Raw genomic sequence first — 17,259 nt, 5'->3', positions numbered from 1 at the left:
TCCATCAAATGTACAGCCCTCCGTTCACTTTGAAACAATCCCCCCATCATCATCAAACCCATTGACACGGGAGATGCTGTTGTTGTCTGACGAGCTATTCTCTCCCATGTTTGGTGCCAGGCGCCAGGTCTCGGACACCACCTTGTATCTACCCCTTGACCATGACCCCACAGACAATGCCCAGGCCAGCATCTCCCAAAGAGTTTCTGATTTCATCTACTCTGCAATGTGTCCTCCACAGCCTCCAATCTTATTGTTCCTCAGCTCTGCACTGCCCATTTCTACCTCCACTCCAAAATCCATCAATAGACGTTCACTGGCAGATCTAAGAGAGACCAAAAATGCTGAAATAACTCGGCAGGTATTAATGGAGTCATTAGAAGGGAGGTTGCTTTGTGTGATGGTCTGGGCTGCGTCTGCAATTCACTGCAATTTCTTGCGGTCTTTTATGGAGCTGTTCCCAAACCAAGCTGTGATGCATTCTGATAAAATGCTTTCTTTGGTACATCTGTAGAAGTTAGTGAGAGTTGCAGGGGACATGCCATACTTCCTGAGCCTTCTGAGGAAGTAGAGGCATTGGTGTGCTTTCTTGGTCGTTGCTTCAATATGGGTGTCCAGCAGAAGTTGCTGGTGATGTGGAATCCTCGGAATTTGATGTGTTCAACCATCTCTACTTCGGCACCGTCAATGCAAACTGGGGTATGTGCACCACTTCGCTTCCTGAAGTTGATCACTATCTCCTTTATCTTGCTGACATTGAGAGAAAGGTTGTTGTCTTCACACCAGGACACAAGGTGCTCAATCTCCTTCCTGTACTCATCATTATTTGATATCCAGCCCCAATGATGGTGTCATCTGCCAATTTGAAAATTGAATTATATTTGTGTGTGGCTGCACAGTTGTGGGTGCTCATCCTCATCATCTGGAACCTCGCTCCTTGGGCTCTTCGGCCCAACTTGCTCACAGCGGCCAACATGTCCCAGCTACACTAGTCCCACCTGCCCAGGTTGGGTCCATATCCCTCCAAACCTGTCCTATCCATGTACCTGTCTAACCGTTTCTTCAACATTGGGATAGTCCCAGCCTCATCTACCTCCTCTGGCAACTTATTCCATACACCCACCACACATTGTGTGAAAAGGTTACCCCTCAAAGATTTCTATTAAATCTTTTCCCTTTCACCTTAAACCTCTGTCCTCTGATCCTCGATTCACCTACTCTGGGCAAGAGACTCGGTGCACTACCTGATCTATTCCTCTCATGATTTTATACACCTTTATAAGATCACCCCTCATCCTTCTGTGCTCCAAGGAATTGCGTCCTAGCCTACTCAATCTCTCCCAATAGCTCAGACCCTCTGGTCCTGGCAACATCATCGTAAATCTTCTATGTACCCTTTCTAGCATGACAACACCTTTCCTATAACATGGTGCCCAGAATACTCTAAATGCAGTCTCAACAGCATCTTATACACATCAACAAGACCTCCTAACTTCTATACTCAATATTCTGATCTAGAGCAGCCAATCATGTGGTACCTTACTGACATACTCTGCAGACATTTTCTTGTCAACCTGCGAGCTTACTTATTCAAAAAAACTCAATCAAATTTGCGATACATGATCTCACATATGCAAAACCATGCTGACAGTCCCAAATGAACGGCAGTCTATCCAAATGCATTGGATTTTTTTTTCAAACTCTTATCTTGCCAGAGATGTGATTATTTTCCGGATTGTTTCTCCGGTCGCTCTGCGGCCTAACATTGTGGAGCTGGAGGCCTTGCCTGGGCCTGACTTTGAGCCCCACTGCGGGACGTGGACTTATTGTCGGAGCCGATTACTTGCCTGGGATCGACGCACCAACTGCGGATTTTAACATCAAGGAGATCGCAGTCTCGGGTTGAGACTGACGTCGAGAAGCTCCAAAAGCCATATGACGTTCGATCAGCCCCGGCCCGGGAGAGGGAGCGGGGGAGCTGAGATTCCCCCCCGATGCAGGAGCTTGATCGCCCTGACAAGGAAGGCCTGCCGCCGGCTACGGGAGGAATATCGTCCAGTCAATGGAAGGTTAGAGGCACCCTAACCACTGGAGGACAGAGAAGGGAGAGATTGGACATTTTTGCGCTTTCCATCACAGTGAGGAATGTGGAGGAGTCACTGTGGTGGATGTTCATGTTAATATGCATTTTGTGTGTTCTGTTGCTTTTTATTGGTAAGACTGTATGCAAATGAAATTCCTTGTATGTTGCAAAACATACTTGGCTAATAAAGTATGATTATGATGAAGATTGTGATGCAAGCTTCATTTACTTACAAAAAATAGTTATCATTCACATGATGCATGCCTGGCTGTGTAGTTAGTAAGATTAGAGGCTGGAGACCCCTGCATGCATGCTTTCTGCTCCCAACTTTCTGCAGTAATAACTTGCTGTACTCCCTGAAGCAATAATCCATTTGCACAAGGAACTGTTGATGCTGGTTTACAAAAAAAGACAAAAGTGCTGGAGTAACTCAGTGGGTCAGGCATCATCTGTGCAGATGACATTTTGGGTTGGGACCCCTTTTAGCTGGCAGTTTGGTTTCTTCTTTTCCACCAATTGATTCCTGGTACCCGAGAGATTTGATTTTGTAATTAGCTGATTTATTAGGTTCACGTTGCAATTACACCAACAATTCTCATGCCAATTGCTATTAGTTATGAATTAAGCATTGACATCGAGGCTGGATGCTGGTTAATAGATGATCAACCTTTTTAGCTAGCATGTGGGAGCACTCTGAACATACTATAAGGTATACACTGAGTAGTGCTCTTAGTTTTGTCATAAAATATCTCTTGATCACTTGAGGCACTAGAATGCAGAGGAGTAGCTGGTGACCCAAAGTGCATGAGGATTTTCTGATGGGTGGCGTATGGTGCTTGAAAAATGTGTAACGATATTCAGGGGTGGGTGGGGGGGTGGGGGGGAGGGTCGAGGGGAGGGTCGAGGGCGGAGGACGGAGGGTGCGAAAAAACCTTGGCAGTGTTTAAATGTGAATGGATTGTAATGAGGTCATATTTAAATATCTCAATTTCAAATATTGTGTTTGGGTGGAATTAGGGAAAGAAGAGTTATGACTGCCAGGGTGGAAGTCATCTTGTGGCAACCTAAGTGTTTGTGGACACAGCAGGGTTGTAAAACTAGTTTTTGAATGCATACTCGAGAACTTGTTCAGGCATGATGGAGTGAATGTCCTTTTATGCCATTAATCTTTGTGATTTCCTGCTTTGGCGCCCTCCTTTCAAGTCTAGAATGGAAGCAGCCAGTCTAGTTTTGCATTCTCCCATTCATTAAACCATAGATTCTCTCCATTTGGGCCAGCATCGTAAATCTTCGTAAATCTTCTATGTACCCTTTCTAGCTTGACAACACCTTTCCTATAACACGGTGCCCAGAACTGAACACAATACTCTAAATGCAGTCGCAATAGCATCTTTTACAACAGCAACAAGACCTCCCAACTTCTATACTCAATATTCTGATCTAGATCAGCCAATCATGTGGTACCTTACTGACATACTCTGTCTGCAGACATTTTCTTGTCAACCTGCGAGCTTACTTATTAAAAAAAATGAAATTAAATTTGCGAGACACGATCTCCCATATGCAAAACCATGCTGACTGTCCCAAATGAACGGCAGTCTATCCAAATGCATTGGATTTTTTTCAATCTCTTACCTTGCCGGAGATGTGATTGTTTTCCGGATTGTTTCTCCGGTCGCTCTGCGGCCTAACATTGTGGAGCTGGAGGCCTTGCCTGGGACTGACTTTGAGCCCCACTGCGGTGCGTGGACTTACTGTCGGAGCTGATTACTTGCCTGGGATCGACGCACCAACTGCGGATTTTAACATCAAGGAACTCGCAGTCTCGGGTTGAGACTGACGTCGGGAAGCTCCAAATACCGCACGACGTTCGACCAGCCCCGACCCGGGAGAGGGAGCGGGGGAGCTGAGATTCCCCCCCCGATGCAGGAGCTTGATCGCCCTGACAAGGAAGGCCTGCCGCCGGCTACGGGAGGAATATCGTCCATTCAATGGAAGGTTAGAAGCGCCCAACCGCTGGAGGACAGAGAAGGGAGAGATTGGACATTTTTGCGCCTTCCATCACAGTGAGGAATGTGGAGGAGTCACTGTGGTGGATGTTCATGTTAATATGCATTTTGTGTGTTCTGTTGCTTTTTATTGGTAAGACTGTATGCAAATGAAATTCCTTGTATGTTGCAAAACATACTTGGCTAATAAAGTATGATTATGATGAAGATTATGATGCATGCTTCATTTACTTATAAAAGATAGTTATCTTTCACATGATGCATGCCTGGCTGTGTAGTTAGTAAGATTAGAGGCTGGAGACCCCTGCATGCATGCTTTTTGCTCCCAACTTTCTGCAGTAATAACTGTTACTGTACTCCCTGATGCAATAATCCATTTGCACAAGGAACTGTTGATGCTGGTTTACAAAAAAGACAAAAGTGCTGGAGTAACTCCGGTCAGGCAGTTCCGTGCAGAATGTGAATAGATCACATTTTGGGTTGGGACCCCTTTTAGCTGGCAGTTTGGTTTCTTCTTTTCCACCAATTGATTCCTGGTACCCGAGAGATTTGATTTTGTAATTAGCTGATTTATTAGGTTCACGTTGCAATTACACCAACAATTCTCATGCCAATTGCTATTAGTTATGAATTAAGCATTGACATCGAGGCTGGATGCTGGTTAATAGATGATCAACCTTTTTACCTAGCACGTGGGAGCACTCTGAACATACTATAAGGTATACACTGAGTAGTGCTCTTAGTTATGTCATAAAATATCTCTTGAACACGTGAGGCACTAGAATGCAGAGCAGTAGGGGGTGACCCAGAGTGCATGAGGATTTTCTGATGGGTGGAGTATGGTGCTTGAAAAATGTGTAACACTATTCCCGGGGGGGGGTCGAGGGCGGAGGGTGCGAAAAAATCTTGGCAGTGTTTAAATGTGAAGGGATTGTAATGAGGTCATATATTTAAATATTTCAATTTCAAATATTGTGTTTGGGTGGAATTGGGGAAAGAAAAGTTATGACTGCCAGGGTGGAAGTCATCTTGTGGCAACCTAAGTGTTTGTGGACACAGCAGGGTAGTAAAACTAGTTTTTGAATGCATACTCGACAACTTGTTCAGGCATGATGGAGTGAATGTCCTTTTATGCCGTTAATCTAGAATGGAAGCTCCCAGTTCAGTTTAGCATTCTCCCATTCATTAAACCATAGATTCTCTCCATTTGGGCCAGCAAGATGTTTTTTGGGGAACGGAATCACCATCCTTACCGATGTGGCCTAATACGAGGCTCTGTCAGTAAGAATAGAGAATGAATACTGCCAGAGACACCCATTTGCCACGAGCCAAAATAATTACCAACTTCATTTATAGTACAAACATTCAAATTAAGAGAGTGAATAGCATGAATATGATACTATTTATGGCTGATTTGATTGTACGGTTAAGTCTGCAATCCTAATGATTCCCGTGTAACATTTCATCCATTTGCTTAACAAATATGATTTGCCACTGTCATAAAACAGTTTCACAATGCTGCTCTCACTTCCATTGAGGAACAGTTTCAAGGGTGCAGCCTGAGAGAAAATTTGTCCCACCTTTGTAAGACAAGCTGTCTGTTCCATTATTAGTCCAATTTTCTGAATTGCTTTCATTGCAATGACAACCTTCCTTAAATAAAATGAAAAGCAATATTTTACACAGTATCAGATTTAGGTAGTGTGAGGTCACCAATGACTGTAATTGACTCAACCTCCCTAGTTTTAATTTTGGTTCTCCTTTCAATGCATAATAAATTTGTTAGGTTTCATAATTATTTTATGATTTGCATTCAAAAATGAACTTCGAGGCTGGATTACTGCTGGAATTATGATGATGTGGCCGTTGCTGAATTGTATGCGAGAAGAAAGTGACTGCCAGTGTTTTTGATGTTTCAAATGTGATAGAAGGTAAAAGAGGTGAAGGAAACTCCGTAGGTTTTTAAGATATGTTGAATAGGGATAGGTCTGGATATTGTGGGAAGGTACTTAATTGGAGCAAAACAGATTTGTAAGTAATTAGGCAGGAGCTGAGGAGGGAACATTAGGAGCAGTTGTTACTGGATAAGTCCATGTGAACATGTGGGAGTCGTTTAAAGGCTAGCTGATCAAAGTGCAGATTCAGTATGTTCCAGTTAGGAGGAGGAATAAGAACAGCAAAGCCAGGGGACCGTGGAGGACCAAAGGGGTTGTAAACTTCATCAGGAAGAAAAAGGAAGCAATAGGTCAGGTTTAAGAAGGTGGTATCAGATGGGTTTATGAGGAATATAAAGCCAGAAGGAAAGAACTCGATTGGGCAAATTGAAGAGCCAAAAGGGGCCATGAAATGTAATTGGCAAGTCATATAAAGGAAAACCCCAATGCTTTTAATACGTACGTTAACGACAAGAGGGTGACCAAGGCAAAGGTAGGACTCCTCAAGAATAAAGGAGGGTATCTATGCTTGGAGTTGGAGGATATAGGTGAGGTGCTAAACAAGTATTTTTCTTGTGTATTCACTGTGGAGAAGGACAGGAGATCAATGTGGAGAATACAAATATGCTAGGGCAGACACAAAATGCTGTAGTAACTCAGTGGGACAGGCAGCATCTCTGGAGAGAAGGAATGGGTGACGTTTTGGGTCAAGACTTCAGACCCGAAATGTCACCTATTGCTTCTCTCCAGCAATTTGGAGGAGAATGGGCTAACTAAGGGTAGCTTTGTATGTGGCAGTTCATGTCTTACCAACTTGAGTGAGTTTTACGAGGAGGTGACAAAGGAGATTGATGAAGGTAAGACACTGGATGTTGTATACATGGATTTTAGTAAGACTTTTGATAAGGTCCCTCATGCTAGGCTGATCCAGAAGATTACGATGTACAGGATTCACAATGCCTTGGGTCATACGGATTCAGAACTGGCTTATATTCATGGAAGACAGAAGGTTGTGGTGGAAGGTCAATATTCTGGCTGGAGGTCTGTCCGGTGGAATTCTGCAGGGATCTGTGCTGTTTGTGATGTATATAAATGACCTGGATGTAAGTGTAGATGGATTGGTGAGTAAGTTTGCTTATGACACCAAAAGTGGAGGAATGGCAGGCAGGGGGAAGGCTGTCATAACATAACATAACAACACTTTATTGTCACTCGGCACAACACCGAGCGAAATTTCAGCAGTCACACAAAACACAGCAAAAAAGAAAAGAACACAGGACACCCGACCCCAACACAAACATCCATCACAGTGACTCCAAACGCCCCCTCACTGTGATGGAGGCAACAAAACTTCCCCTCTCTTCCCCCCGCACCCACGGACAGGCAGCTCGACCCCTACCGAGGCAAACGACACGCACAGCCCCCGCAAGGGGATGGAAGGCCCCCCGGCCGAGCCGCCCCGGGCACCGAAACGTCCCGCAGCCACACCGGGCGATGTTAAGTCCAACGGCCGAGCCACACCGGGCACTGATACGTCCCGCGGCCGCACCGGGCGATGTTAAGTCCAGCGGCCAAGCCACACCGGGCACTGAAACGTCCCGCAGCCGAGCCGCACCGGGCACTGAAACGTCCCGCAGCCACACCGGGCACTGAAACGTCCCGCTGCCGAGCCGCACCGGGCACTGAAACGTCCCGCAGCCACACCGGGCACTGAAACGTCCCGCAGCCACACCGGGCGATGTTAAGTCCAGCGGCCAAGCCACACCGGGCACTGAAACGTCCCGCACCCGAGCCGCACCGGGCACTGAAACGTCCCGCAGCCACACCGGGCGATGTTAAGTCCAGCGGCCGAGCCGCACCGGGCACTGAAATGTCCCGCGGCCGAGCCGAGCCTGCGATGTTAAGGCCCACAGCCGAGCCGCGCCCCGGGGAAGAGACCCAATAAAAGAAAGGTTTCCCCCCGCCCCCCCCACCCCACAACCCCCCACCCCCACCACACATACACAGCCAAAAACAGAAACAAAAACCATCCCAACACCGACACAAACAAAAAAAAAAAAAAGAAAAAAAGACAACAGACTGCCAGAGAGCCGCAGCCGTTAGGCGCAGCCAACTGATTTGTACCAGCATTTGTCGAACATAACACGGGATATAGATCAGCAGCAGAAATGGATGGAGAAATGGCAGATGGAGTTTAATCATTGCAAGTGTGAGGTGGTGCACTTTGGGAGATTGAATGTAAGTGGAAAGTATATTGTTAATGGCAAGTCCCTTGACAGCACTGGGATCTTGGAATCCCAAGTTCATAGCTCACTGAAGGTGGCAGCACAAGTAGATAGGGTAGTAATGAAGGCCTATGTTATGCTTGCCTTCGTTCCTGGGGGCATGGAATATAATCGTCAGGAAGTCATGAAGCGGCTCTATAAGAATTTGGTTAGGCCTCATTTTGAACCTTGCGTGCAATTCTGGTGGCCCTATTACGGGAATGGTGTGGAGGCTCTGGAGAGGGTACAGAGGAGGTTTACCTCTGCAGTCTGGATTAGAGGATTTCGGCTCCAGGGAGAGTTTGGATAGACTTGGATTGGTTTCTCTGGAATGTCAGAGGTTAAGGAGAGGCAGTAGAAGTGTATAAAATTATGAGAGGCATAGATAGAGTAGACAGTGGAAAATGTCCAACACTAGAGCGCATAGTTATAAAATGAGAGGAAAATTTAATGATGTGCGGTGGAAGTTTTTATTTACACAAAGTGATGAGTGGGGGCCTGGAATGCATTGGTGGGCGCCTGGGGAATGCATTGGTGGGCGCCTGGGGAATGCATTGGTGGTGGTCGTGGATGATGGTTATTAAGAGGCTTTTAGATAGGCACATGGAAGTGCAGGAGATAGAGAGATGTGGATCATGTACAGGCAGATAAGATCAGTTTAACATGTTCAGCACAAACATTGTGGGCTGAAGGGCCTACTCCTGTTCTATGTTCTGTGTTCTGTGTCCTGTCTCAGTGAAATATTCTGTTGTCAAGGGACATGTTATCTTTCCTGTAGGAAAGATGCCATTACATTAGAAAGGGTGCAGAGAAGATTTACGAGGATGCTGCCAGGAGTTGAGGGCCCGAGTTATAAAGAGAGGTTGGGCAGGCCAGCATTATTCTTTGGCACACGGGTGATCTTAAATCATGGTAAAAATAGATAGGTTGAATGCACAGTCTTTTTCCCAGGGTAGGGAAATTAAAAACAAGGATATGGGTTTAAGGTGAGAGGTGAAAGATTTATTAGGAATCTAGGAGCAACTTTTTCATACAGAGGGTGGTGGGTATTTGGAATGAGGAAGTAGTTTCTCTCGTCCCTCATGCGCTTGCGCTGCCCCAGCAGCTGCGGCTTGCCTGCAGTCCATTTGTCTTTTGCGTTTTTTGTTGTTTTTTGACTTAATTGTAGTGTTTAGATATGATGTTGTGTTTTTTGTGGTTGTGTACTATGTGGGGGGGGGGGGGGGGGGGACTGTAAAATTGTCTCTTCCGAACGGAGACCCGACCTTTGTTTTCTGGGTGGTGTCTCCGTTCCCGCTGCGGCCTACCATCGGCCAAACACCTGAAGCTGGCGGCCTCCACCTGGGACCACCTGGGCTCTGGTTCGCAGAGGTCCCATCTGTGGAGCTGGCTGCCTTCGGGGGCTGTGGTGGCGCTGTGAGAGCGGCTGAGACTCGCCTTCGGAGGCTTCTTTGGCCGCGGGCCGTGGGCCGCGTGGATATCGGAAGCTCGCAGGCCCTGCCTTGGGTGGGGGCCGACATCGGGAGCTCCGGCAGTGGCAGTGTCTTCGCCCGCCCCGAATCGCGGGGCTTGGGTCGGTCCGTCGCGGACCTTTCAATAGACAATAGAAAATAGGTGCAGGAGAAGGCCATTCGGCCCTTCGAGCCAGCACCGCCATTCAATGTGATCATGGCTGATCATTCTCAATCAGTACCCCGTTCCTGCCTTCTCCCATACCCCCTGACTCCGCTATCCTTAAGAGCTCTATCTAGCTCTCTCTTGAATGTATTCAGAGAATTGGCTTCCACTACCCTCTGAGGCAGAGAATTCCACAAATTCACAACTCTGACTAAAATAGTTTTTCCTCATCTCTGTTCTAAATGGCCTACCCCTTATTCTTAAACTGTGGCCCCTGGTTCTGGACTACCCCAACATTGGGAACATGTTTCCTGCCTCTAACGTGTCCAATCCCTTAATAATTTTATACGTTTCGATAAGATCCCCTCTCATCCTTCTAAATTCCAGTGTATACAAACCTAGTCGCTCCAGTCTTTCAACATATGACAGTCCCGCCATTCCGGGAATTAACCTAGTAAACCTACGCTGCACGCCCTCAATAGCAAATTTGGAGACCAAAACTGCACACAGTACTCCAGGTGCGGTCTCACTAGGGCCCTGTACAACTGCAGAAGGACCTCTTTGCTCCTATACTCAACTCCTCTTGTTATGAAGGCCAACATTCCATTGGCTTTCTTCACTGCCTGCTGTACCTGCATGCTTCCTTTCAGTGACTGATGCACTAAGACACCCAGATCACGTTGTACGTCCCCTTTTCCTAACTTGACACCATTCAGATAATAATCTGCCTTCCTATTCTTACCACCAAAGTGGATAATCTCACACTTATAACATAACATAACATAACATAACATAACATAACATAACATAACATAACATAACATAACAAAACTTTATTGTCACTCGGCACAACACCGAACGAAATTTCAGCAGTCACAGCAAAAAAAGAAAAGAACACAGGACACACGACCCCAACACAAACATCCATCACAGTGACTCCAAACACCCCCTCACTGTGATGGAGGCAACAAAACTTCCCCTCTCCTCCCCCCGCACCCACGGACAGGCAGCTCGACCCCTACCGAGGCAACCGACACGCACAGCCCCCGCAAGGGGATGGAAGGCCCCCCGGCCGAGCCGCCCCGGGCACCGAAACGTCCCGCGGCCACACCGGGCGATGTTAAGTCCAGCGGCCGAGCGCACCGGGCACCGAAACGTCCCGCGGCCGAGCCGCACCGGGCACTGAAACGTCCCGCAGCCGAGCCGCGCCGGCGATGTTAAGTCCCACAGCCGAGCCGCGCTGGGCACTGAAACGTCCCGCAGCTGAGCCGCGCCGGGCACTGAAACGTCCCGCGGCCGAGCCGCGCCAGCGATGTTAAGTCCCACAGCCGAGCCGCGCCGGGCACTGAAACGTCCCACAGCCGAGCCGCACCGGGCACTGAAACGTCCCGCAGCCGAGCCGCGCCGGGCACTGAAACGTCCCGCAGCCGAGCCGCGCCGGCGATGTTAAGTCCCGCAGCCGAGCCGCGCCGGCGATGTTACGTCCCGCAGCCGAGCCGCACCGGGCACTGAAACGTCCCGCGGCCGAGCCGCACCGGGCACTGAAACGTCCCGCAGCCGAGCCGCGCCGGCGATGTTAAGTCCAGCGGCCGAGCCGCGCCGGGCGATGGAAGGCCCCGCGGGCGAGCTGCGCCCCGGGGAAGAGACCTAACAAAAGAAAGGTTTCCCCCGCCCCACCCCCCCCCCCCCCAACACACCCACCCCCCCCCCCACACATACACAGCCAAAAACAGAAACAAAAACCATCCCAACACCGACACAAACAAAAAAAAGAAAAAAAGACAAACAGACTGCCAGAGAGCCGCAGCCGTTAGGCGCAGCCAACTCCTCCGGTAAGCTTTTACATTAAACTGCATCTGCCATGCATCCGCCCACTCACACAACCTGTCCAAGTCACCCTGCAACCTCATAGCATCTTCCTCACAGTTCACACTGCCACCTAGCTTTGTATCATCGGCAAATTTGCTAATGGTACTTTTAATCCCTTCATCCAAGTCATTGATGTATATTGTAAATAGCTGCAGTCCCAACACCGTGCCTTGCGGTACCCCACTAGTCACTGCCTTCCGGCGCGGCCTGAAATAGGCCGTGGGATTTTCTCTGCCCGGCGGGGGCTTCAATGTCGGGAGCCACGACCGCCCGACGTGCAGCGGCAGCGTCTTCGCCCGCCCCGAGTCGCGGGGCTTGGGTCGGCCCGCTGCGGACCTTTTACCGTCTGGTGTGGCCTGGAACGTGGCTATTTCAACAGCCTGACCGCGGGAGAAGATGGCAGGGGAAGAGAAAAGACATTCTGGCCTTCCATCACAGTGAGGAGGTGACTGGAGGAGACTCACTGTGATGGATGTTTCTTTTTGTTTGGTGTTGGTTTATGATTGTGTGTGTTATTGCTTATTTTTATTTTTCTTATTGTTGGACTGTGGGTAATCTTTCATTTCACTGCACATTTATGTGTATGTGACAAATAAAATTGACTATAAAATTGACTATAGTTGAGACAGGTGCAATAACAACATTTAAATCATTTGGACAGGTGGATAGGAAAAGTTTAGCGAAACGTGGGCAGGTAGGACTACCATAGATAAGGTACCTTGGTCGTCATTGTAAGGGCTAACATTACGAATGCAGCTATGTGGGTTTTATTGCAGGAGTGTAAAAGCTTCAGCTCGGATTATTCCTGGGGCATCCTGTTGTCAGAATGGAAGCGCGGTTTATGGCTGATCGTATCCTCTGATATCAGCAACCAGCGTTCAAAGCTTTGAAGTGTTAAGAAGAACATCTTGCCATATGGATTCCTTTGTCCCAAGAAAGAAGAGGTCACGATGGACACTACGGACACGGAGGTCCCGAAAGACACATAAAGATTCATAGGACATTGTAAACTTGCCATTTAAGGCAGCGATGGAAAAATACTGGCACATGTATTTGGGGTATAAAAGGTGTGTAAATGTAAGCTTTCGGGGAGAGAGGCTACACTGGCTGCCTGAGCGTTTCTGAACGCTCCGGTATCTAGGCTCTCTCCCACCTGGGTGAGTAGAATAAAGAGGTTAAACGATTTTGGTTGTCTGACTATTCTGTTAATAGGTCACGGACTACAACATCATGGGCAGGTTGGGCTGGAGGGCATGTTTCTATGCAGTGTGACTATGACTGTATTTGCATAATTTAAAAAAAAAATCCTTGCCAAATTGGACACTTCTGCATTTTCCCACATTACATTCTATTTGTTAGATCCTTACCTTCATAACCTATCGCAAACTTCTTTTGAGTTCTTTTGACTTCTTTTCCCATTTTTTGTTATTAGCAAATTTTGCAACAGCACCATGAATGCACTGATCCGTATTCTGCATAAAATGTATAAAATTGATGTCCTGCACTGATCCCAATGGAACACTGAATTTTATTTTACCAACCAGAATGAAGATGTATTTATGCCTGCTTGTTTCCTGTTAGCAGCCAATCATTGGTCCACACCAATATTTAATTGGAACTTAAGAGGCACTTTTTTTTACACAAAGGATGGTCGGTGTATCGAGCTGCCAGAGGATGTAGTTCAGGCAGGTACAATCACAACGTTTAAGAGACATTTAGACAGATACATGGATAGGATAAGTTTAGAGGGATATATGGGCCATACACAGATAAGTGAGACTGGTTAAGGTGGGGTATGCTGGTCGTCTGAGATAGGTTATGAAGGTAAGGATCTGACAAATAGAATATAATGTGGGAAAACGCAGAAGTGTCCAATTTGACAAGGATTTAAACAAAAATTATGCAAATACAGTCACACTTGCGTAGACACAGGCCCTTCAGCCCAACTTGCCCATGTAGATGTGGGGTATGCTGGTTGGGCCGAAGGGCCTGTTTTCATGCTGTATCACTCTGTGCTATGTTCTACCCATGAGCTTTAGTGCGGCATGTATTCAAGCGTATCTGGAAATCCAAGAATTGTACATATAAGGGTTTCTCTTCATACATCGTATGTTCTTTCCAAACAACAGTTAATTAATCAAGCATGATTTCCCTTTCACCAAACGAGACACTACTGCAGGTGTGTTGCCAGAGGAGAGTAAAAATGCACAACAAAAGGGGAGGGTCTAAGGGAACATTAAGAAGCAGAGACTTAATTTTAAGGCGTGTAGGAAAATAACTACAGATGCTGGTACAAATCGAAGGTATCACAAAATGCTGGAGTAACTCAGCAGGTCAGGCAGCATCTAGAAGAGAGGGAATGGTGACATTTCGGGTCAAGACCCTTCTTCAGACTGATGTCAAGGGGGCGGGACAAAGGAAGGATATAGGTGGAGACAGGAAGATAGAGGGAGAACTGGGAAGGGGAGGGGAAGAGAGGGACAGAGGAACTATCTAAAGTTGGAGAAGTCAATGTTCATACCACTGGGCTGCAAGCTGCCCAAGCGAAATATGAGGTGCTGTTCCTCCAATTTCCGGTGGGCCTCACTGTGGCACTGGAGGTGGCCCATGACAGAAAGGTCAGACTGGGACTGGGAGGGCGAGTTGAAGTGCTCGGCCACCGGGAGATCAGGTTGGTTAAGGCGGACTGAGCGAAAGTGTTGGGCGAAACGATCGCCGAGCCTGCGTTTGGTTTCGCTGATGTAGAGAAGTTGACATCTAGAGCAGCGGATACAATAGATGAAGTTGGAGGAGGTGCAGGTGAACCTCTGCCTCACCTGGAAAGACTGTTTGGGTCCTTGGATGGAGTTGAGGGGGGAGGTAAAGGGACAGGTGTTGCATCTCCTGCGGTTGGAGGGGAAAGTGCCCGAGAAGGGGGTGGTTTGGGTAGGAAGGGACGAGAGGACCAGGGAGTTACGGAGGGAATGGTTTCTGTGGAACGCAGAAAGAGGAGGAGATGGGAAGATGTGGCCAGTCGTGGGGTCCCGTTGTAGGTGACGGAAATGTTGGAGGATGATTTGTTGGATACGCTGGCTGATGGGGTGGAAGGTGAGAACGAGGGGGATTCTGTCCTTGTTATGAATGGGGGGAGGGGGAGCAAGAGCAGAGCTGCGGGATATAGAGGAGGCCCTAGTGAGAGCCTCATCTATAATGGAAGAGGGGAAGCCCCGTTTTCTGAAGAAGTATGACATCTCTAGTGCCCTAGTGTGAAACACCTCATCCCAGGTGCTGATGGGGCGTATATGGAGGAATTGGGAGTAGGGGATAGACTTTTTGCAGGAGACAGGGTGGGAAGAAGTGTAGTCGATAGCTGTGGGAGTTACTGGGTTTGTAGTAGATGTCAGTCACTAGTCTGCCTCCTGTGATGGAGATGGTGAGATCCAGAAAAGGTAGGGAGATGTCGGAGATAGTTCAGGTACAGCCCTCCACTCACTCTGCAACAACCCTGACTTAGTCATCAAATCATCACATTTGAGATGCATCATCATTTTCTAAGGCATAGAAAACTAGAGAGCAATTGATGGCAAATGGGATTAGTATAGATGGGTACTTGATGTTCTGCATGGATGTGTTAGACCAAGAAGATTGCTTCTATGCTATGCTCTTTTTGAATGTCTGTACGGAAGTGCCAGCATTTTCTTGTTACTGCTTGAATTGACACAGCTCACACCTACCTAATGTACCTCGTTAGAGGAAGGTTTTTCGACCACTCACTCTAGCACACACCTGCTACATTAACACAACTGTATCCATGTGGTGTTATCTAGTTTATCATCCCGTTTGAAAATCCGTTGTTTGAATGCTTGTGTACAAGGTTTTGAAGTGGTTTCTGGTTCCTGTGGAGAACTCTGTCTGCCACTCAACTTCCAGCTGAGAAATGAGTACAGCTGTACTTGAGTCAATGCACCAAAGAAGAATTATCCCATTGGATGTGATTTTCTCTGTAAAATTGTTGAAGGATCTGCTGACTGCACTTTGTACATATTTGTTTGTTGTGTGCTTTTCGTGGTGTAAGATGAATCTGTCTCGATGTTATCTAATAACTCAATTTATCTTGTTTTGCAGATTCCAAGTGTCCGACATAAGAAGTGATTTTTCATGATCTGTGATGCAGTGTCCTTTGGCTGAAATCAAAAGAGAGTTACTCTCTGATGTGCTTCCACTATCGTGAGCTGCTTTACCTGACTTGGTGCAATGACCTAGGGGAGGGCTGAAGAGGATGTCTCAAAAGAAGGCATGCCCACGCTTACTGGACTATCTGGTCATTATTGGTGCCAGGTAATGACTCCTACAGCATTACATTAGGGGTTGGGTTCATGCGATTGTATTCAGCCCATTGCTTCATTTCATTTGGGGTAGGGGTGGTGAGAAGGAACGTGTCTGTTTGGCTGTGCACCAGGTGCCACAGTGCGGGGGACCAAGTACTAATGTTCCCAAGCATTTACAAATGTGTTGGGGCCATGAGAGGAAAATAAGTAAATGTCTGTCTGCTGTGGCATAACTTTGTGACCTAAACTTGAAGAATTTCATGGAAAGCTCTTGGAAAATAATTTTGCTAGCTGCTGGAGTCAAGAGCTCTGGGTTGGAGTGGTTTTTCTAAATGTGCCTATGCCGTCCACCTTGTAATGCCAATATGACATTCAGACTAGGTCTTTGGAGGTGCAGGAGGAAGTGCTGTTTGTGGTGGGTGGTTGCTGGTTTTGGAGCGGCCAGTAATGCAATGTTCTGCGTGGATTCAAGTGGTGATTTGCGGTTGTTGGTGGATCACGTTTTGGTCATAGTGGGAATGTGCATACTGATTGTTTGTGGAGCCATGGCCCTGTTGTTCTTGATTTTGTATCTGCAGGCAGCCGAGCAGCGACAGTATTGCTCAGACCCCTCAGCTGCTGAGACGATACCCACTGGAGGATCACCATGACTTTCTCCTGCCACCAGATGTGGTTTTCTTCTGCCAACCCGAGGGATGTCTCAGCCTGCGCCAGAAACGCACCAGCTTGCGCGACGACACTTCTTTTGTCTTCACCCTGACAGACAAGGACAGTGGCGTGGTTCGTTATGGGGTCTGTGTCAACTTTTACCGTTCCTTCCAGAAGCGAAGCCGGGACAGGTCTGGCAGAGGTCCACAACGTCAAAAGGGCAATGCTATGGAGACGTCAGATGACCACGATAACTCCGACAGTGGCTCCTCCTTGGCCACACATAGTGCTGATTCCACCCCTGACATCAGTCGCTCACCCCGAATGAAGCGCCATCTGAAGAGTGGGAACCGGTCGCGGAACAGCACCCTAACTTCGCTCTGCATTCTCAGCCACTACCCATTCTTCTCCACCTTCCGTGAATGTGTCTATATCCTCAAGCGGCTGGTGGACAGTTGCAGTGAGCGCCTGCTCATAAAGAAGGCAGGAAGTTTGAAAGGCATTCAACGGTGAGTGTGTATCTTCCAG

General features: G+C 47.6%; 1 protein-coding gene across 19 annotated transcripts in view; it reads left to right on the top strand.

Moving 5' to 3' along the window:
• The window catches only part of madd (MAP-kinase activating death domain), a 155,751-nt gene that overhangs the window by 15,000 nt on the left and 123,492 nt on the right, over positions 1 to 17,259 (top strand). For 18 of the 19 annotated variants that reach the window (XM_078415006.1, XM_078415001.1, XM_078415005.1 and 15 more), the window contains exons 2-3: positions 15,881 to 16,093; positions 16,662 to 17,240. In XM_078415006.1, the coding sequence (XP_078271132.1) occupies positions 16,035 to 16,093; positions 16,662 to 17,240 (638 nt within the window). In that variant the 5' untranslated portion in view covers positions 15,881 to 16,034. The remainder of the gene's footprint in view (positions 1 to 15,880; positions 16,094 to 16,661; positions 17,241 to 17,259) is intronic. The other variant, XM_078415009.1, reaches the window with a different exon arrangement.

Source organism: Rhinoraja longicauda, chromosome 18, assembly GCF_053455715.1.
Source record: "Rhinoraja longicauda isolate Sanriku21f chromosome 18, sRhiLon1.1, whole genome shotgun sequence".
NCBI classification, from domain to species: Eukaryota; Metazoa; Chordata; class Chondrichthyes; order Rajiformes; family Arhynchobatidae; genus Rhinoraja; species Rhinoraja longicauda.
Note: the sequence above shows the minus strand (reverse complement) of the source record. Positions and strands in the feature narration are given on the sequence as shown.